Here is a 21,363-nt window from a genome sequence, read left to right as displayed (position 1 = left end):
GTTCATGCCACTGGCTTGCCGTAAACGTTTAGGAACATCCGCACTCTCAATGCCTAAGTAAACCTGCTGTAACCCTTTAGCGAAAGAAATAGCGTATTGAAATGAACACGGGCCCCTTTTGACCCAGGGAAACTGAACATCCTCTGTCTCTCTTCCGTCTTTTTTGTAACCATCTGTCTTTGGCAGTTGTGCTAGGCGATCTCACGTGCCGTAAATCATAAGTTGATCCTAAGCGTTTGCCCTACACTGTAAAAACAATCCATAATTTTATGGACAAATTACGGACCAGATGGCCGTAATAAAACCGAGCCGTGTTCAAAGAAAACACCAGAAAACACCAGAAATCGAAAAACACAAAGAAAACACCAGTAACTTAGCGGAAGTGCGCTCCGTCCCTCAGTATACGCATGCTCTCTCCGTTACACGTCAAACGAAATCTTTTTCTGCTTAGCAAAATACGGGCGTTTCCTCTGTATGATGCAGAACAGAAACAGATCAGTTTATTAATAACTGCAAGAAATATATTGTCGTGTCGATCGCCGGGAATCGATGGAGAAGTGAAAACTGCACCCCGACAACATTCGTGGCGTAATGAATGCGGCTCTGTTTCATTAGTGCCTAAAGTGTAGTAAACTTAGTGAGGACCATGAGGCCCATACCTCTCAACACAAGCGTTGTATCTTGTCTTTACGACGCTCCGGCGACGTCGCTTCCCCGGACCTGAAAACTGCACATGCGTGTGTGACCGGCACACTTGTAGAAAATATAAGGTCATTTGTGTGCAGAAGCAGAGTTGCGGAAGGTAATTTAGTGCTTAAGGAATCAATATGTGCCGAAGTATTTAGCCTAAAGCTTAAAACCAAAGCACAGCAAGCACTATTCATTCAGTGCGAAATCGCAGTCGCAGCCAGTCACACAGATTTTTGCGAGCGCTTTCTCGAAACAGCGGAGTTGATGGCGATCAACTATTGTGGGGGCTTCGCGGAACCTTACTGCGCAAGCGCGATTTAAGAAATTGCACTTCATCAGCCAGGAAATCTGTAAGCCAGCCAGTAAACACCTATGTATGGCACCCGCAGGGTGGGCATCCCTGTAGTATACAGGTTGTTCGGCACAAGTGCAGCGTTCGTGCGGTGGTGCAGTGGTCTCGAGCGTCGTGCCAATTCGACCAAAGTCGCGGTTTCGATTCTTCGTCGAAGTATTTATTTTCTTTTCTGAAGGTTCTATTAATTACGGAAAGACGGGCTTTTTGAAACGGAGTGTTTGTGTTGTTACGGCCTTTCCGTACTACGGGATGTCCGTTCTTAAATTTTTTTCCGTTGTGTAGATTACGGCAATGTGTCCGGCAACATTTTACCAGCTGCTTTCTCCGTAAAATTGGCCACTTTTTTTACAGTGTGTGTGGTTCTTTCACCTGTTTGCACCTGCGCTAATGACGTTTAACAATCCTCGTATAGGCCACCTCGAAGCGACTGTGTATACACGTCACCAGGGAACGGTTTTCACGCTACGCATTATAGGATACGTTGCGAAAGCACAGTCTTACTCCAAACTGTAATTTCCTATCTTCTTCAACTGTGTTAGCAGCGACACCCATTGATTCAGTTCAGTTTCACCAAATTCTACTTCCCCTCTTTTTAAAACCGGACTCACACAATTGCCGTTCAAAGCAGTGCTTTTATTTTATTCAATATCATATTATCAGGACCTATTATTATTACTGCAAATAAGTATATGTCTAACCACCCCCCCTACCAGTTTTCATGCCAGTGTCATCGATTTACTCGGCGGAGCTCCGGGGCTCCTCCTCACCACCGCTGACACCTCTTTCACAAATATTTTAGATGCGACTGCATCTCATTCACTCGCCTTGTCCATGCAGCGTCGTCGGCGTTGTTGTCGTCCGCCTCTCCCCCATTCTCCTCGCCGCGCGAGCTGCGCTCTCCGCCGCTCACCCCCTCTCCTCTCCGATGCCCCTCTCTCGCGAGGGGCATTGGATTGGATTCGAATGGATTGGCTTGGCTTGGCTTAGCTTGGCTTGAATTGGATTGGATTGGATTGGATTTGGATTGGAGTGGATTAAAGTGGATTGTGTTGGATTGTGTTGCGTCCGCGGCAGACACACTGGTGCCGGAGCATGTGCAGTACTCTCTCTTCCGCGGTCTCCTCTCCTTCGGGCGCGCTGCGCATATAACCGGTGTGCCACTCTCCGGTGGCCTTTCGGTCGACGGTTGCTCTCCGCTTGTGCTTGAAACCCCCTCAGCGTCGCATCACACCAGGGTTCCCGCGACGGGAGGTGGGCGTAATTTTTCCCCTTCGCCTCCCCCGATGCCGCTTTGGCAAGTTGCGCAGTCAGCAGCAGTGCGGTTATCGATGCTTTCGAGAAAAAAACAGAAGCATGGATGGGCCTGAAAAATGCACTGACGATTGCTACACTCCCTAATATGAAATTTGTGTGCAGCGCCAGCTGCAGTCTTCTCGGTCACGGCGCATTTTTGCTGCCTCTCAGGAAGTGTTCGCGTGATCAGCGAACGGACGGCGGCGTGCGCTACCCTGCTGGTACCTCGCAGAGCGCTGCCGCCGTGGGCCAGCATGTTGCAAGTCGTGTTTGAACCACCCGCGCCAACGTCGTATGGTTTGGATTAGCGGAGAATGAAACATCGTCTGGCAAAAGTGTTTGGGGGAGGCCGCTTCTTGGTGGCGACACATGAAACGTGTTTTGGAAAGGCAGAGTGAGAGATGACGCTGCAGCCGCACGTGTAGTACTCAAATTCACCCTTCGCTAGACGCTCCTCTCTATTTTCTTTCTGTCGTCGCTGCTACGTTCACCCACTCAGTTCGATCTATGGACGTAAAAAAATGCCATATCACGCCGTTCGGTTGGGTGAGACGTGAAATGACGTCATTCTTAAAAGTTATTATGGCAGTTGCGGCAACCATCTCAACCCGGCCTTATACAAAGAGTGAGATGCTTACGATGCGGGAGGGGCACAGGCAGTTCCATGTTTATCGGCAAGGACAAAGCTTGCATCCGCCAGAGAGTAATTCAGTTAATTGTCTAGGAAATATGCTCCATCGGAAATTACGATAAAAGTGTTTTATTTTGTGCGCTCCATGGACTGCATCCAGCTTCGCAGGTCATCCCTCTTCACAGAGTGGAAGGTCACTAATTTTTTATATTGAGTACACATAGGTCTCGAAAGCTTCATAGTTGTTGAGGATAAAACGTTTTTAGGTTACTTTTCGGTTGAATTCACTTAAGGACATCAAGCATGACTTGCAGAAGTGTAAAACAGTGCGGAGGGTGTAGCGACCCAGGAGCGCAACTTCGGCACGCCCGGTATCAGAGATCGATCTTGTTTGGGGGTTGGAGGACTAGAGTTTTTCATGTGGCGTATAGGAAATAGAGGTTATGTATATTGAGAGGGCCTGAAGAGACAGGTGCAGGAGGACGTTTATTGGAAAGCGTCGCAACCGCCGCGGACTCGGAACCAGCCTCCGATGATGATGATCTTCGCAAGAGGAGGGGTGGTCGGATGTTGATGAGGATGATTATGAAAGGAAGAAGATGAAGCACAGGATGGTGCCCACAACATACGAGCCGGTCACCGTAAATACGACGCGATGCTCAGAACATGCTCACAATATCTATATTTGTGGAGCTGGGCCGTCGCAGGCCAAATTGCGTTGGTGCTGTATGAGAGCCGCGAAAAATCAGAAATGGCGCCGCGTAACAGCAGCGGAGACGCGGTGGAGAATCAGAGAGCGAGGCGTCCAATGCTCCACAGCCGCTCCTGCCGACCCTATTGACACCACCGGTCGGCAAAAGGCAGCACTTTCGTACTCTCCTTTGGGCTGTGCCTTCATCAATCGTGTTTTATTTGTACTTGCGTGCAACTCAAAGGCAGCGACACAGGTTCACTGTGTAATCCCCAACCCTACGAATGGTTCCGGCCATCAATTTAGTGTTGATTGATTGTTGAGTTTAATACGCCTACGCAACGCAGGCGATGAGGCGCGCCGTAGTGGAGGGATCCGGATTAATTTTGACCACCTGGGATTCCTTAATGTGCGCCGAAATCTCGAACACACGGGCGTTTTTGCCTTTCGCCTCCCTCAGAACAGCGGCCGCCGCGTCCGGGAATCGAACCCGCGTCCTAGCAGAAGCGCAGCCGCACGCCGCCTTAGCCACTGATCCACCGCGCCGGGTCCAAGTTAGTGTTACTACATAATAAGACAAAATCACTTTGAATGCTGCAATATTATTGAATGTGGCAAAGGCCTGCCCAGCGCACTCAAACGGCCGTTGTTGCCATTCACTATTCTTTGCGCATTCTTTCTGGTTGTTTTGGTTCGTCATACCCATCCTTGAGAAGATAAGTAAATGATTGTTTTTTTAACTCATCATTGGACCGCTTGAACTCTCTCTCGTTTACACGACCTCAATACAACCTCAACTTGATTAATATTGCGCCAGTGGTCACTACCATAAAATAGAAACCACGCCTTTAGGCTGAGCGAGCTGGTCGAGGTGCGATACTGACAAATACAGAAATTACCGCAAAATATCGGGTCCACCAAATGGGTGAGATATCTACTTTCAACTAGTTTAGTCATGACATCTGTATGAATGCATAAAAATTTACAGACAAGGCTTACTTGTTGGGGGGGGAGCCGACAGCGCCTTCTTATACAACTTGAAGCACTTCAGTCGCCTTTCAGCGCTCATTGGTTATACAGGGAGAGAATTACTCACCCTGATCCGGGGAACTTCATTGCGTTGAAAGCTTATCCAATGGTGACTGTATAGAGAAGCTAAGCCAATGCGGATCCACTGTTGAGGAGCTGGTAGTTTTTATAGCATTGCCTGAAAACTTCCATGCGCTAAACTTCTCCCTCAAAATATCGAGTACAGCACTGGGCACCAATTATTCCGGCAGTTTCCGCGACCATACAAACAAAATACTCGCCTTCTTTAGTTCAGTGGAGCCTAAAGCTGAGATTGCCTATACATATATTTTTCTCCAGAAGAAACATCTGCTAGCAGACATTGCTTGACAAGTAATATATGGGCCATTGTAACGCAGGTCCGACGCACCTCATTGCTCTCACAGCTAGTGAAGGCCGTGCAATCCACGGACCATTGTCCGGCTTTTCTCGGCTAAAAAAAAAGCCGAAGAGGATGCTATGCCAAAAAATGAGCTCTATGCACGACAATATATCTCCCTGAGCCCAATAAAAATTCGCGATGCCCGCAGGAACGCTGGGGTTCTTTTGGGGCAAAGGCTCAGTAGGCTCTATACAACATGTTGTATACAACATTTATATGTGTGTTGTATACAGCATGCATACAACATCTATACAACATGTATACAGTACGTTCAACATGTGTACAGTGATGTATACATAATTCTCAATCAACGCCACCGCCAGGACCGCCACCATTTCGTGCATCGTGCAGTAAGAAACAATGAAAAATCATAAATACAGTAAATCTCCGTTAATTGGGATTTGATAGATGCGGAGAGAATGTCCGAACCAACCGACTGTCCGAACTATCGCGATTACGGTCACAAGAGCTGAAAAATTCTTTCGACATCATCAAGCTTTTATGTTTTTTTTTAATCAGTCAGTTATTGCCGTTTTCATCGCGGAGATGATGTGCATGGAAGTCAGTATTTTGCGAGCTTCCCGGGGGTAGTTAAGTAAGTGCACAATGTCTGGGGAAACCGTGCAATTTTCTTTTTGTTCCTTCCAAGATGCACACAAACCTGTTGGCATCCAGTTCGGATCTCGAAGTTTTTTACGGGTGCCTTTTATTGGCGCTGTGAATTAGCTGAAGAGCGGCCGCGGCGGAATGCGCTGCTGTTTTCCCACCTGAACTGGTTGGGGAGTCCGAATTAACTGAATTGCGGCCGGACCTGTCCAAATTAATGACAGCTTGCAGGCATAGAACAATGTGCTGAAGTTGGACGGGACGAGACGCAGCGTCCAAATTAAACGAGATTTTTAAATGACGGGTTTTACTGTATCACAGGGTATTCACGGGGTTTTACTGAATCCTGGAATCAGGGTTCTTGGCCTAAATTACTGGCTCCGGAACCTTGCTTCCTCTAGCTTTTATTTTTTGAGGTGATTGGCTTTCCCCGCACGTGTGATACATCATAGCCAGTCGTCTTCTTATACAGTCTAAGAAATCGGGGGAGTAGTTGAAGAGTTCAGCAGTCATTGTACTCTTCTGAGCGCTGGCGCACTCTCCTCGAAAGCTGCGGGGAGTACGATGCAATGTTTCATCCACATTAGCAGGAGGAGTAAACCTGACAGCGTATTTTTCTCGCGTGGGGCGGAGTCTAGTCGCAGTTCCACTCCGGCACCAGATAAGAGTAAACCAACGCATCGTCTCCTTCTCTCCAGTAGGAAGAGTAAAATTACCTGACAGCGTATTTTTCTCGCGTGGGGCGGAGTCTAGTCGCAGTTCCCCTCCGGCACCAGATAAGAGTAAACCAACGCATCGTCTCCTTCTCTCCAGTAGGAAGAGTAAAATTGCAATTTCCTTCTTGCTCATTGCGGGAGCAAGCATGGAGATGCCCTCCTGCCATTCAGGCACACCAATTTATCAGCGAAGTTTTATTTGCATACGTATGTATTATATAACGCAGTTGTATAAAACAGTGGCGTATTTAGTTTCGCTACTTATTCTGAACGTGCAAGCATATGAATTCGGCCACTGATTGCACGCGGCGTTCAGTGACATGAATGGAGCAAGCTTGAGAAAATTAAAAACGCATTGTCCTTTTGTCCTCCATTGTCCTTCATTGTCCTTTTTTTCTCTTCTATGGGTTCGTTATCGACGTTTAAAAAGTTGGCAGATCAAGCATAATAAAAGGCGCGCATAATTGCGCACCCAGTTGCGGGCAATTTCGGCTCACTTTGCCCTCTGCACCGTGCACGCCAAACATGCATGCGTGCGCAAGACGTCGGCAGTGATGGGGACGATCTGTCGCGCCTGCGGAGAACGCCGACACAGGCGGTGTACCCGCCAGCCCTGGCCGGGCGGGCGACTGACTGATCGCACGAGACCATGATGACCCGCCAGCGTGGTATGCAGGGCTGCACTTCGAAAGCAATGAATGTGCTGCACGAGGAGGGTTGAAATAGTCACTTCATGCAACATCGCAAGTTGGTCCTCTCCATATTGTTATACATGCTGCGACAGAGTGCGATGTGTGCTCGCAAAATCCTTGCATGCCTGCGCGTAAGCGCTTTGTCATGAACACGCGAGCAAGCCGATAGACAGTTTTAGGGTCACGTACGTAGAACTTCTACGGGTGGCCAGTGTACATGCTCAGAACGCAAACGGCCTACGTCAGTCTGACCATCGCCTCTTGTAATACAAGAGCCGATGGTCTCAAGGACGTACAGGGTGAATTAAAAGAAATACGAACAACGGAGCACACAGCCTCCGACGCATGCCGCACCGACTGGTGGGACTGTAAGTTAACTGCCCGCATGCGTAGGTGCGTAGTTCTTCCAGAGCGTTTGAGAGATCGGCCTACTGCTAGGGAAGTGCTTGATAAAGAAGCAGGTGATTTATTTTGAGGCGTATTTTTTACACTCTGTCGCTACTGAGCACAGTGTTATATACTACATTCGGGAGCCAAGCGCGCAGAAGGCTAATTACAGCTGGTATGACAACCTTTGACGATCATCCCGCTCAGTGCCGACGCAGCGTGAAAAGGCGCCTCAAAATGAGCGACCGGCGCCGCTTTTGGATCAAGCATTTCCCAATAATGTAGGCTACAGTTTCGAACGCTCTCAAAGAGGTGCGCATGCGCGCAGTTAACTGACTTTGCAGCCAGATGGTGCAGCATGCGTTGGAGGCTGGGCGCTCCGTTGTTCGCATTTCTTTTAATCCCCCCTGTACGTGACATTCGAACTTTTACATTGCGGCGGTCAGGTTGCTTCCGTACGTACAGTTGACCAACATCGGGGCGCCCTACTTTCCCGTTTCGCAGCAAAAACAGCCTCTTCGCTAATCCCTCGGTGCGATATCCTGTTCTAAACTGTTGATTTCGCATTAAATTTGCCCATTCTTACCCTCACATAAAGTTTATATCGTCAAACAGCTTTTCTTTTTCAGATAGAAGGGCGATTTTTCAGCTCTTAAGCCTGACGAAGTAGCGTTCGTCGTGGTCATACCAACGGGCTCCCGAGATCACGAGCAGTTTGCGCTGCTGAGCACGAGGTCGCGGGTTCGATTCCAGGCCGCGGCGGCCGCTTTTGTGATGGAGGCGAAAAGCAAAAACGCCCGTGTGGACGAGATTTCGGCGCACGATAAAGATCCCCAGGTGGTCAAAATTAATCCGGAGCCCTCCACTACGGCGCGCCTCATCGCCTGCGTTGCGTCGGCTCGTAAACCCCACAATCAAACAGATCACGAGCAGTATCTGTGTCGGCTAGTAGATGGCGCTAGGAGCAACGCGAGGCTGTGGGCCTACAGCGCGTGCATCCAAAGGCCCCCGCGTGGATTGCGTCGCCTACGTGTAGCTAAAAGGGTTTCAAACTACATGGCCGTAGGATACGTATACATTCCACGTTTGCGTACGTGACCTCTGTACGCGTGCGTGCGGGAAACTAGGTTTTCTTGCGAAGGAACATGAGAGCCGCGGTGTCGCGAGCGCCGGAACTGACACTACATGCGCTGTAGCATTAAAGGAACACTGAAGTGATATGTAAACATTGCGGGATTACTAGCGCAAATTGTAGTCCGGAGTCCCCAGGCCATGTTTCGACCACTCTGGGCGCCTTTACGCGATTTTATTTAGTAGAAAAATTAATTCGAAAATGCTGTCCTCCTCTCTTTACGCTCGCCCATTTTCTGTGGCGTTTTCGTGTGACGTCGCGAGGAGCCGAGCTCGCAATTGGCTGCGCTACTGCACGGCTCCCCGGCCTTCAGACAGAGTCAGTCGGCCCAGCGTTTCGTCCGCCGGCCGCCGACGGGTCGTCGCAATTCGTTCGCTCAGTTGAAACGAAGCCAGGACACGTCTGTGAATGGAAGAATCTGCCTTTCTTTACTTGGTTAGTTTGTACACTGTATCTAGCTCCAAGTCAAGGTCGCTTCCCACAAGCGCTGCACAAGCGCACATGCGACGCTTCGCTGACTGGTACGCCCCTCTTGCAGGCGGGAGAAGAGACAGCGAAGTCAATATAGGTACTAAGGAAATAAAATCAACTGATGTTTTTACCGTGCAGCGTAAAACTATGGTGCGGGAAGCACTTTTTTGCGCTGGGCGAACAAGCACAGCGGTCAGCAGCACGACTACGCATCTGCGAACGTTTTTCCGTTTAAAAAATGCAATGGCTAGACGTGAGATATTGTGGAAACTTGGGGACAGCTTACTGCACGAGCGCAAAACAACAAATAGTCACCTAAGCTGCTTGAAATGCCAAAACTAAATAAAAGTTTAAATTTGTTATACAATATATACCTTACATTTCCGAGGTCAGCGTAGCTCACCCCGTGGCCGAGTGGTATGGAGCGCTAGGTATGTCACCGCAAGTGCTTTGCAAGTCGCTAGTTCGAATCCCCGCGGGTGCGTTCTTTTTTTTTATAAAGTTAACTTTTTCGTTTTCCGCCGATGTTCTCTATACTGAGTGCACTTTTTAGGCCGCAACGTTCATGGCTCCACGAACTAGTTAACAAAACGCGCGCAGGCTGGCACTGGCGCGCTAGCGAGTTCTCGTTGGCGTGCTGTTGCCATAAGCACCGACTGCTTGCGGGCAGTGGGCACAGGCCAGAATGAACAGACCCTTGGCCTGGTGCGAACACGCTTTTTACGATACAGGCATGAGTGAGGCAAGCTCCAAATATGGGGGAAAAGCGCATGGCATTTGGGCGTCTGCGGGTACGCGGAGGGCGTTCATGCACTGCGTAGGCCTCGGCTAGTGAATGCTACGATTCCAAGCTGTCGTGGGAGGCTTATATTATGAATTTTACAGCTGACAACATGGCAGAAGCGCGGTACGATGATTACTGAGTTATTGAGAATGCCCATCCAACAACGCCACCGGTTGTGTTTTACAGAACCGAAACCGAAACCGAAACTTGTTTGGTTGCTCACCTTGGGCATCGTCCAATCACGGTGCCCCCTCCTCCCAACGTCACAGCTTTAGTTGGTGTGGCCGCCGCAAACCGCGCATGGTAGTTTTTCTTCTTTCGCGCTTTGTAAGATAATTACCGATTTGTCAACCGGATAAACGATGAAAAGTGTGCTAATTTGAGCCAGTCTACGCAGTGCAAGCAAAAACGGGAGCTTGACAAATTCACTTCAGTGTCCCTTTAACACTGTAGTCAGTAGCACTGTAATAAGTAGTATTAACTCTATGGTGTAGTATTATTAACTCTATGCGCGTGCAACTGGCCGGAGTGGCCGGGCGCATTCCCGTCTAAAACTTCCCATCTTTCGATAGCCATAGAAGGGTAGGACACCACCGGGCGTTCAGCAAGCCGAGCATGCGCAGTGGGGGTGTGGACGGCGCAACAACGACAACGACAAGGGAGGGACATAGCCCCGATAATGCGATTGTTCGCATCTAAAAATTCTGTCTGTCTGTCTGTCTGTCTGTCTGTCTGTCTGTCTGTCTGTCTGTCTGTCTGTCTGTCTGTCTGTCTGTCTGTCTGTCTGTCTGAGTGCACCGCGATTCAGCTGCCCGTACAAAAGTTAACATCAATTATTGAGCTTGCCGTCTATATAGGAAAAATATTGTTGATCTTATACATCTAGGAACATGCTGTATACTTATGCCCATTTTCCATCAAAAATATAATATGAGGCTTATTCCCGAAAAAAAAACGTCACTACATAGCTGGTGCTTGCCATGCCCTTTTAAATAAAAGTATATGTGCGCTCTTTTTTTTTTGCGAGAGCCAAGTAAAAGAACGTGTTGAAAACAATGTTTTAATCAGATATTGCAAACAAGGCTGGTTCCCGAGCCCCGAGGTCGAGGGCTCCAGCGCCTAGTCCCAACACTCCCAACAGAAGGCGCAGCAGTGCGAAATGCGGCAAAATGGAATTCCGCAAGCGTCCAATGCGTGGACCGAGACCCGAGGGAAACAGAGTGAGACGTGGGTGGGAGGTAGTTACATTGCAGAGGTGGCAGAAGACTATAGTCTTTTGACGACATTTGCTGCGATTTAATCAGATGCGCGGCCAATTTTTGTATTCAACAACACTCCACATTCGGAGGGAAACATTATCCAGCGAAGAGGTTTCCGTCAGCACACCACTTCTTAGAACCCGCGAAACGTTGATGTGGAGCCTAAATCAATCCATCGAAATGCCGCCTTCCCCGTAGGTGATTTTGAAAACAAACCAGCACCACATCTGACACCTGAGAACGACAGACGTTTCGTATAGCGCTCCCAGATTTAGGCCGCCTCACCTTTTTAGTATCTTTACCTGGGCTCAAAAAATCTTCCCTAACAAGACCTTAACGAAAACCTCTACTTCCTCACAGATCGTTCGAGCATTGTTCCAGCCACAGATTGCCCCCGATACCCCACACCTTCCACGCCCCGCCTCCGGTCCATCGAAACCACCTTTATTGGCCCTGTCGCATATTTTTTTTCTTTCACATATTATCTTTCTGATACCACAGCACAGCAACTCAAATTAAAGAAACTGTACATCAAAACAGCCACTGACATTAACATTCATGCCACAAAAAAGGCCCACTATTAATAATTTAGCAGGGGCCTACGCCAAATATCGCCCCCTCGCATTTTTCTATGTATGACGTCTCCAGCTTTGAAGTTATCGCAACCCCTAAGACTACAAATATGTTGCGTATTTGTAATTTGCCGCCAACATGCATCCACAGTATTTCTGAGGCTCAAAAAGGCTTGGGATTGGGCTAGTTGGTGTTTTAACATCTTGAAGTGCAGAGGTGCGCTGCCTGACACGAGAACGTAGAACAGGGGGAATAACGCAAAAACACCTAACCTTATTTGTTGCGCCTCACCTTGTCTGTTTTTGTGTTATTCACCCTCTTCTACGTTTTTGTGTCAGGCAGCGCACCTCTGCACTTCAAGATTGTTGAGGCGCCGAGAGCGAAGTGGCACGTTCATGCACGGAGACTGCGTGTGCACGGGATTGAATTAGGAACGCTGCGGTTGTATCCACGTGGACGGCTGAGCTTCGCTCCTTCTACGCCGCCAATAAACCTTGAAAAAGGGCTTTCCGTTTTTGTATTATTGATACCGAAACCCGGGGAGCAAGCCAGCATTGCGGCGAGCCTTTTTCTCACGAGCTTAGTGAGCCTGTCTTCCCCTACGACCGGAATGGATCGAATCAAGAACGAATGCGCGTCACGGCGGGCTATGAACAGGAAAATCATCAGCGAGGTGGACCAGCTGCTCGAGTCTCAGCAGTTGTACCTTTCGCCCCTTCGTGTTCTTCACGGCCGTCTTCGAGCGAGTAATGCAGCATTGTCCGCACCTAACGCCCACCTGACTGACGAACAAGCAGCAGAAGACTACGCTTCGGTCATAGAGTATGACGACGCAACGACCAGCGAAGTGATATTACTCGAGCATCCCACTGAGTTGTTGAAGTCATCTTCGACGCTCCAAACTGCTCCTCCATTGGATGACGCCAACGGAGACCGCACAGCGGGGACATCTACCGGACAACCCATACCACCTAATCGTGAGCTTGGAGCACTTCTCTCGAAGCTAGAGCAGTTGCGTTTTGGCGGAGCAATAACGCGGTTGCAACCCTTTTAGGACATAGTTCGACATTCCCTTCACGAGAACCTCCATCGGTTTATTACTGACCGCTTTCCTTACTTGGTTTCCCTACTTGGCGGAGCTGCTGCTGGAGCCGTTGATGGCCTGCAAGTATAAGAGTCGTGCTCGCAGGGGGCTCTTGATATCCTGAAGAGTCGTTTTGGCAATTCCAAAGTGATCAATCAGAAACATTTCGAAAATTACGGAAGCTTAGGCCTGTCGATTCAGCCAGCAACGTGGTCGGTTTCAGGAAGAGAAGCTGTACGACAGCCTGCAAATGAACCCACGAGGACTAGAAAGCTTGGTCATTGAAATTTCTTCTTGCGTGGCTATGCTGAATGACGTGCTCCTAAAGGTGATACCTGGCGACATCATGGTCGATTACTTCAAACACCAGAGCCTTTCTGCGAGCATTGCTTCATTGAGCAGTCAGCAATCTTCAGCACAGGACATAGAACATCTGGTGTCTTTCCTACGAGTGGTCGTCGAGTGCAGGGAATGAGGTTTCCAGATCAGCAAGCCTGGGCGAATTGAGGAGGCTGACCGAAGGCTCAAGAAGCAGCAGTATATTCCGAACGCTGCCATCCTGCATAGGAAGGCTCAGACTTCGTCTTGCTTTTAGATCCAAAGCAACTCTTGCTCGGAGCTATGTCCGGCGTCCGTCCGTTATCCGCACCTCTCCCCCTACACTATAAAAGAAGAAATAGTTAGCGGCGCCTGGTTTAGATCCCACGACTCTCTGGCCGCAACGGGAGGTACGCGGCGCTCTTCCCACTGAGCTACAAAACCGAGACAGGAGCAAGTGCTACGAATGCGCCTTATGTCCTTGACTCATTCAAACTACATCAAGAAGCTACTGATACAGCGAAGGCACGGAATGCTGAACGTCAATAGAAACGACGAACTGAAAACATTAGAGGAGGGCGTTTGCGTCTCTTGCTCGGGGGTATGTCCCGCGTCCGTGCCCCGTCCGCAGCGCCTCTGATGATGATTGTGGCAGGATGCCCCTAGGGACTGGCCAACCAAAGAATCCATTACGAGATAGCTTTGCGTTCAACCACCGTCGTCATCTTCCCGTAGGGGAACCGCTGAAGACGAATAAAAAGAAAAAGACAAAGGTGCGAAGAGGATGGCGTGTACGTTGCTCTCAGCCGGTGCAGCAACGTCAACAACCTTTACCTCCCCAACGCTGACGGAGACTACCGATTCAACCACAGAGACGACAACATCGACAAGAACATGATGGACGAATTTCGGAGCCTCGAGCACCACCACCTACTTACCGTAACGCAACAGTACTTGCGTGCATTTCCAACCAGTGTGGCCCCGGATGTGAAATTCCCTCTCGCGCTACTAAACACCAGATCACTCAACATAACGGCAACACGCCAGCTGCGCGATAAGCGGTCATGCGCGTCTCCTCTCTCATCTCCTCCTCTCCACTCCATCTGCTCTATATAAAAAAGCCGGTCCGCGCGCCGCTTTCTCAGTTGCTGCTTCGGTTGAGACACGCTGCACCATCCGATGAGCTTAATGGGCGCCAACAATTCTGCTTTGCATCACCACATAGTTCCCTTCGGGGAGATGGTATAATTTTTTTTCGTATCCGCCAAAGACCACAGAAGCAAGAAGTGTCCTAGCAGCATTACTTGGTCTAGCAAGCGAACCGGCTTAGCAACTTACGGCTGACGCTTTCAATCTACCACCAAGGTCATCTAGTAAGGAGCTGCCGCAAAACGGTCCAGTGAGGGACATGTAAGCGACGGCATCCTACCGCGATGTGCGCCGCCGACACCGCCGGAAAACCATCGGAATCGGCTGCAGAAATGTGGCATACAGCGACGCACGTTAACACACGCAAATCAACCATCCCGCGACTCGCCAGCGACGTACTACTGCAGACGTTTGTGGCATGGATAACAGCAATGTCGCATTGCTGCTACACCCGCAGAGTTTTCGATAACGGCCCCTTAAAGAAGTTTAATGTCACTTTAAAAGGGCGACCCTTCGCACGGTAACACGCTTCTGCAACGCCTGGTCGCCGGAGGGAAGCCACTGGCTGACACCATCGCTTTCGCAGGAATGGAGTTTAAACAAATGATTAACCTTCCCGTTGGGTCCGACCAGATATGGAAGTTCATTCTAGAAACAAGCCAGGTACAGCGGGAAGAAATGAATTCTGCTTTGGTTGCTGTCAATACAAGCCTGAAATGGACCTTACAAGAAAGCAATACATGCAAAGACAGCACCCTCGTGTGTGTTCCCCGCAGTGACGCGCATGACCATGAAGACTTCCCTTGCTCTTTTCGGCGGTTTCAGGAGGTAGACACTGTTGGTCTCAAGAACTCTCTGAACTAGCATCCCGATGAAGATCGCAAGCTAAAATATGAAATTGGTTTGGAAAATGGGCGCCTTGAAGTAGAACTCCGATGTAATTCCACGCCAGTCTCTACAGCAGACGACCGCGAGAATGCCCTTTCGAGACATGATTGGTTGCCTCGTCGACTTTATCGAAACGAAGAAGCGATCAGGGCATCCCCCAAGGCGTAGAGGCAATACCAGAAGGACAGCCGCACAGAAGAAGTGCTAAAGCGGACGCTTTGTCCAGATCCTGCCCCCTACGCGGCGCACCGTGAAGTCCTCCAAGAGGCCTCAAGATCGATTCGATTTCGTGTACTTTGTGCCGCGACCTCACATGCTTTTGGGGACTTTTCCTCGAAGGGTTTACCTTAAAAAAGGAACAAATCTCAACTTCTCCTCAAAAGAATATAAACGACAACTTCTGGCCCTCGGAAATGACTGTTCTACCCATACCATTGACAGCGCTCATGGGCAACTTCTTCACAGTGTAGTCAGCAACGCTCTCGCTGAAATACGCGAGTAGCTCCAGGCAGTTCGAGGCCGCCAATGGGCGAAGGAAGTAATCTGACGCTGCTAAACGTGCGCGTGTTTCAAGCTGAAACCTGCGACAACTTCGATTGCACTCTTACCGAGGGACGGAGTCAGCCATATGCCTGTGACTTACGGAAACTTGGACAACTGGGGAAGCGTACATAAAAAAGGATGGTAACACTAGGACCTGCCAAGTTCAGCTAGCATGCGGTAAATAATTTACGAGAAAAGGGCAACTCTTCATCCTGTGCTTCTGTAACTATATGCGAGTGAGCATTTTGTGGGCGCGGTGGATGTTGCGGATTTCTAATTTCCCGCCAACACGTACAGTAATTATGATTGTAGAGGCGTCGAGAACAAAGTATGACGTTATACTTATGCCCTATACTAGTATTCATCTTTTCGGTTGTGGTCAAGCCTTTCAACAATCACCGCAAGTGCGACAAATATAGGCATCGTCCGGGGAAACATCTATTTCTTAGAACGTAGTGCAGTCATCGGGATTCTGATAGACAGGTCCTGCATCTAATTGGGAGAAATCGTGCGACTGCCCAGCATTAATTTTTTTTTCGTATCGAACGCCGACAACACCGTCTTCGGTTTGTTTCATATCAACATGCAATTCCGCACCGTGTCTTGCAAAGGAAATCTCAAACACCTGTTAGAGTTGGGAATGCTCCTTAATTATGTGAAAGGAAATAAACTGGTCATAGAAAAAATTCTCTCCACACTCCCTGAATTTCTCTGTTACGTATTTTTCTACACCCCAGAAAGGGAGGTAAATCATCGCTTAATACTAGCAATTTAAAAAGCGTCTTTTTCCGACTCTCCCCTTTCCCAAAAACGCCATGTTTCACCGTTGTTTAAGCGACTCCAGCGTATTTCCAATCATACATGTCCGCAGCTTTGTCGTTTTGCGCGAAAGACTTTTTATTTTTTGTTCTTGCTTTCATTCTCTACGAACCCGTCATAAACCTTGATTATCTTAAATATACTGGGACGTTACTTCACAGGCTTATGATAAGTGAGATAAAGTATTTTGTTCGCCGGCCTATAATGTGTTCACGATAAACTGCCAGACGAAACATACGGTCACATTGAAGGTAACTCATGTACATTAACTAAGCTGCACTAATAATTATTTTTAACCCTTTATCTGTTGGCACACTATGCATTTACCCCGACAGAAAGCACTGCCTCTTTGAACATCAACAAGTCAGACTCTCTCCTCCTTTTGGTGTTTATAGAATGCACATTTAGGTTTCCCGGAGACAAACCGCTTGTGAAGAACAAGAACGGGCCTTCAAGAGTTGTAATAAAGGCATTGTTATTTTGCGAATGAAACAGACGTGTGAGTGTATCAATAATGACCGACTTATAAAATTAACTTTATATGCCATCCAGTCATACCATGCGGTGACGATGAGATAGATAAGTTTAATTTCAGTTATACCAACATGACCAGGTTCAAGGCACAGTGGTTTTTTCGAGTTGCTGGTTATTCCTTCTTAGTCGTCATGTACCGCTTGTTTTGCGGCTCGTGCTTCCCAATGAAGAGGAGTTTCGGGCGGGAAAATGCACTATAGGGATGATTACCGGTCACAACCCCTTATTCAGTTGAAAGTAGTTCATGCGATATGGGTATAGTTTACACGGGCTATCCCGACAAGCTATAAACATAATTGGAAATAAAGGTGAGCTGTTACCTAGATGAACCATGAAGACAATCCACCTTTTTCATCCAAATACCTTCCCACCGGAGCAATAGAATACAAATTTTACGCAGAGTTTATTCAAGTTATAACATTATAAATTCCTAATAAAGGGTTCCGATGTCCAAGCGTAACTCGGAAGGCCAGTTTTGTTTAATATGTTGGCCACCGCAAAATAACTGGAATTTGAAATCTAACTATTTAAAACGAGATAGTTGTGCCCGAAATTCAAAACAGTATTAGCATCTATGTTAGCATTCATAATTTACCCCCCTATAAATGTCAACAACTGTTGAGTTGCTTCAGCCGTAGCGCCACATCTTAGGTGCCTAATTTCGCAATATGAGATAGTTTTGCTTCGTAACCTACAAATGCACCCTCGTTCTCTACAAGACACACCAAGTCTGGGTCACTGTGTTGTGCCAAGCTGCTCCGTAGGGCCAAATTCAAGTCGTATTGTTTTCTACGGAAAGCATCGTCTAACAAAACAAGAACTTACCCATGAGCATGGCTGTATACACCGGGTAATGTGTCATCTTGGTTTCTGGAGACACTAATTGCGGAACTTTTTATTACATTGTTTGACCGTGCAATTTCTAAGGGCGTCAAAATACTCGCGGTGTAATTTCGTCTTTTTCCGCGATAACTTGCCAATACGGGGGAACAATGGCGAAATTTTAAATCTTCCCCTTCAATCGCACAATACTGGGAGACGACACACTATTGTTTCTCGTAAAGTAGAACTGCTTTGAGGGACAAAAGGTTCAATATTTCGAATGACGTGATGTTGCGTATTGGCGTAATGCTCTCGACTAAGTCACGCCACAATTAGTGTTAACAGTAGGCTTTGCCTGCTCTCTACAGTTTTCGAGTCTCTCAGGCAAAAAGGATGTTTATTACGTTATTTATTTTCAAAGACGCCTTCTTGGATGATGAAGTTCGCATGGTCTACACGATTGCCTGCCCTGGAATTGTTGCTGATGGTTGTTTTGCTTCCCCACATTGTTAGGTAGAGTGTTCGAGCAATTAGAGTTGCATATCCCAGCTCTGGCTGGTATAAATGCAGCGTCCTTCAAAGCATTGTCCAATCGTGTACGTGGAGCACATCCGGAACACATAGCAGTGCCAATTTCTGAAACGAAACTGAGAAAAATAAAATGGTTATGTTCGAGCAAAACATCGCAATATGTTTGGCAAGTAATGTTTGCTTCTCATCACAATAACGCTTTCTCGGTAGGGTAATAACCCTAAAAGCATATTTTATAACGATGAGCGAAAGTAACGCTCCTGGAAAGAAGCGCGAAAAAGATGACTGCGATTAACTAGCCCAACTTCACATTTTGAAACCAAGGCTGTCTTTATGAATTTCGCACATCTCTTCTGATATAATGAGCATCTTCTGATTGTGGTGGTGCTTAACAGAAGCGTGAAGAGAAAATATTTTCGTTTGGGTTTGTCTTGCCAGCGCAGTGGTATCTAATATTTTCTAATAACCAATTTTATTACACTTGTTATTTTTTTAATCCGGTTTGTGGGCAACGTTGAGATTTCAAACCAGCAGATATACTTCTAAAACATCCTATTTAAGTGTTTGCTCCATCCGACGTCAAGCATCGTATTTTTCTCTGGGCAAGGAAGAAACAAACACGAACAATTCTCGCGGGTAGGCGCTTGCGTTGCGACCGTTGGCATCAGCTTCACTTCTAGTTCCCTGGAAAAGTCGCTGATAACCGCAGCACGTGTAGGTGAGGAAAAGGAAAGGCCGATACCACAAGTCTGCTCTCGGCTGCCTCTTACTCCCAGTCCAGATTTTCTGAATAAATTAACAACCAGCGCAAATTCTTTTCTGATCATTTGTAAAATGCGTACGGCTGCCGCAAGCAATCGTGCCTGGTTTACTTGAATGCAAAGCGTGTCCATTGCGCCGGCCCACCAGCTACAGTCGAGTCCACTTATAACAATACCGGTTTTGACAATATATCGGATATAATAATGGACAGCCGCGGCACCGTCAGCTTTTCATTGTATTCTAGGGCAAAATAAACCGCTTATAACAATTCTGTCATGATGCAATATCGGTTATAACAATTAAATGTGGGCACTGGAACCAACCCTGAACGAAACAAAAATGCAAAAACGCTGCGACAATGCCACCCCAACCCCGCCTATTACGCAAAAGGGCACGAGAGCACACGCGCGGCGGCCAGGCGATAGCGCACTTGGCCTCGCACGCGGCAAATGAGGACCTCACCGACAAATGAGGACCTCACCGACGAGGCGATCGTCGCTGCGGTCACCGGCGCGGAAGACGACAGCAGTGACGACGAGGAGGAACCGGAACCCATGCAGGTTGTGTCGCATCAGGAAGCGTTGCAAATGATCGACTCCCTGCGCGATTTTGTGTTTGCTAAAAACCTTCCGCTCGGCCACGCGCAGCAGTTGGGCGCTTTGCAAAAAGATGTCAATAAGATGACCAGTAAGCAGTCGAAGCTGACTGCTTACGGTTTTCTACCTGCCAAAAAGTGAAAAGTTTAAGCAACTTCCCCCTCATTAAGTGCACTTGTTTATCATGTTCTTCTCATTAAATGCTCTTGTTTGTCACGTTTTCTTTGTTATTTTCGGCATAACCCGCTTATAACAACAATCGGTTATAACAATAATATTTTCATGGCACCTCAATATTGTTATAAGTGGACTCGACTGTATTAGCTTTTCGGGAACTGCGGCGTTGCAGCGGAATACCAGCGTAGCACGCTTCCAGAACCACAATACCCTTGCGCTGCTTTGGCACCATGCATGCGCTGATCCCTCTTGTCTTTCTTGGATAACCCAACGCGAAAATTTTGGTCCGTCTGTCTGTCTGTCTGTCTGTCTGTCTGTCTGTCTGTCCCTCGATTAAGCCGCGCGGCCAAAAGTCAAAAGAATTTTTCAACGAGACGTTTATACGGACAAAAGATTTCCAAAGTGTTGAGCAAAAAGAACAATTTACACCGTCTTCCCGCGAGGGGAACCATGGGGTAGATGCGACGCATCGGGAGTTGCCGTTGCGTTATTAAAATCATCGGACGATGTCATCGGAGCGCAGGCGGCGGAATGACTGAGCGTAGCGGCGCACTTACCGCATTTATATGCAGCGGAATAAGAGTGAGCAGCGCATAGCAGCGCATGCGCATGTGTTAACCGAGCGCAAGCGCGGGCGCAAGCTGCGCGCTAACGCACAGCTGGCACGGCGACGGGAGCGAGCTGACCGCGATGACGCACAGATGGCGCTGCGGTGAGAGCGGCGGAGCGCACAGCTGCCGCGCCGAGGATGCGGACTACGCCGCGACAACGACGCGGGACAAGGCGAGGTAAAGAGATGCGTCTCATCTAAAACATTAGGCGTATTTGAGGCAAAACATCAATACTTATGCAATATCTGCAGGGATTATTTATTTAAAATGCACGGGTGTTTCATTGTTGAGATGGCAAGTAAAAAGTATGTCTTAAAAATGCCCGAAAAAATGTTCTGAATCAAAAATCCAAAAAGGGCTCCCAGCAACCGCTCAAGGCGGTATTCGAAGACGTCAAACAGTAATAAAAGGTTTCAGCGGATGGCGGGGGAGTAGTGGAACGCGGACAAATTGTACTGAATTGAATAGACCTCCACTGTGTTTACATTAGAGGCGCGAGACGGAAGGAGAGGGTAGGAGCGTGGGAGGTGGGTAGGAAAAGGAAAGAGGCATTTACAGTTACGCGATCGTGGTGTGTGGGGGCCTGGTACGTGTGGCCTTACCATTGGGCGAGGGAAGTCACGTGACCATTCACACAATGCGTATCTTTGTGACGAACCTTAAACGAGTCCTATTATAGGTCGTCATACGAGACTTGTCTGACATGGTGTGAGTTGTGGGTTCGATGGGAGATCCCCTGTAAACGTTGCAACAGCTTCCGAAGAAGAGTCGATGAGCACCGGCGAACCGGAGCAGGTCC

The 21,363-nt window shown here is 48.2% G+C and overlaps 2 protein-coding genes across 4 annotated transcripts in view; both read right to left on the bottom strand.

Moving 5' to 3' along the window:
• LOC144146007 (uncharacterized) overlaps positions 1-5,009 on the bottom strand; it is a 64,497-nt gene extending 59,488 nt beyond the window's left edge. Inside the window, exon 1 of the mRNA XM_077677908.1 lies at positions 4,757-5,009. Coding sequence (XP_077534034.1) covers positions 4,757-4,776 — 20 coding nt within the window. The 5' untranslated portion in view covers positions 4,777-5,009. The remainder of the gene's footprint in view (positions 1-4,756) is intronic.
• Positions 5,010-18,272: 13,263 nt separating this feature from the next.
• LOC144144518 (uncharacterized) overlaps positions 18,273-21,363 on the bottom strand; it is a 65,724-nt gene continuing 62,633 nt past the window's right edge. For all 3 annotated transcript variants that reach the window (XM_077675999.1, XM_077676001.1, XM_077676000.1), the window contains one exon: positions 18,273-18,534. In XM_077675999.1, coding sequence (XP_077532125.1) covers positions 18,418-18,534 — 117 coding nt within the window. In that variant the 3' untranslated portion in view covers positions 18,273-18,417. The remainder of the gene's footprint in view (positions 18,535-21,363) is intronic.

The sequence above is a fragment of the Haemaphysalis longicornis genome, unplaced genomic scaffold (assembly GCF_048455015.1).
Source record: "Haemaphysalis longicornis isolate Haplotype H1 unplaced genomic scaffold, Haemaphysalis longicornis Haplotype H1 scaffold_7, whole genome shotgun sequence".
Taxonomy (NCBI): domain Eukaryota; kingdom Metazoa; phylum Arthropoda; class Arachnida; order Ixodida; family Ixodidae; genus Haemaphysalis; species Haemaphysalis longicornis.
The sequence above is the reverse complement of the archived record's forward strand: the minus strand, read 5'-3'. Positions and strand labels throughout refer to the sequence as shown.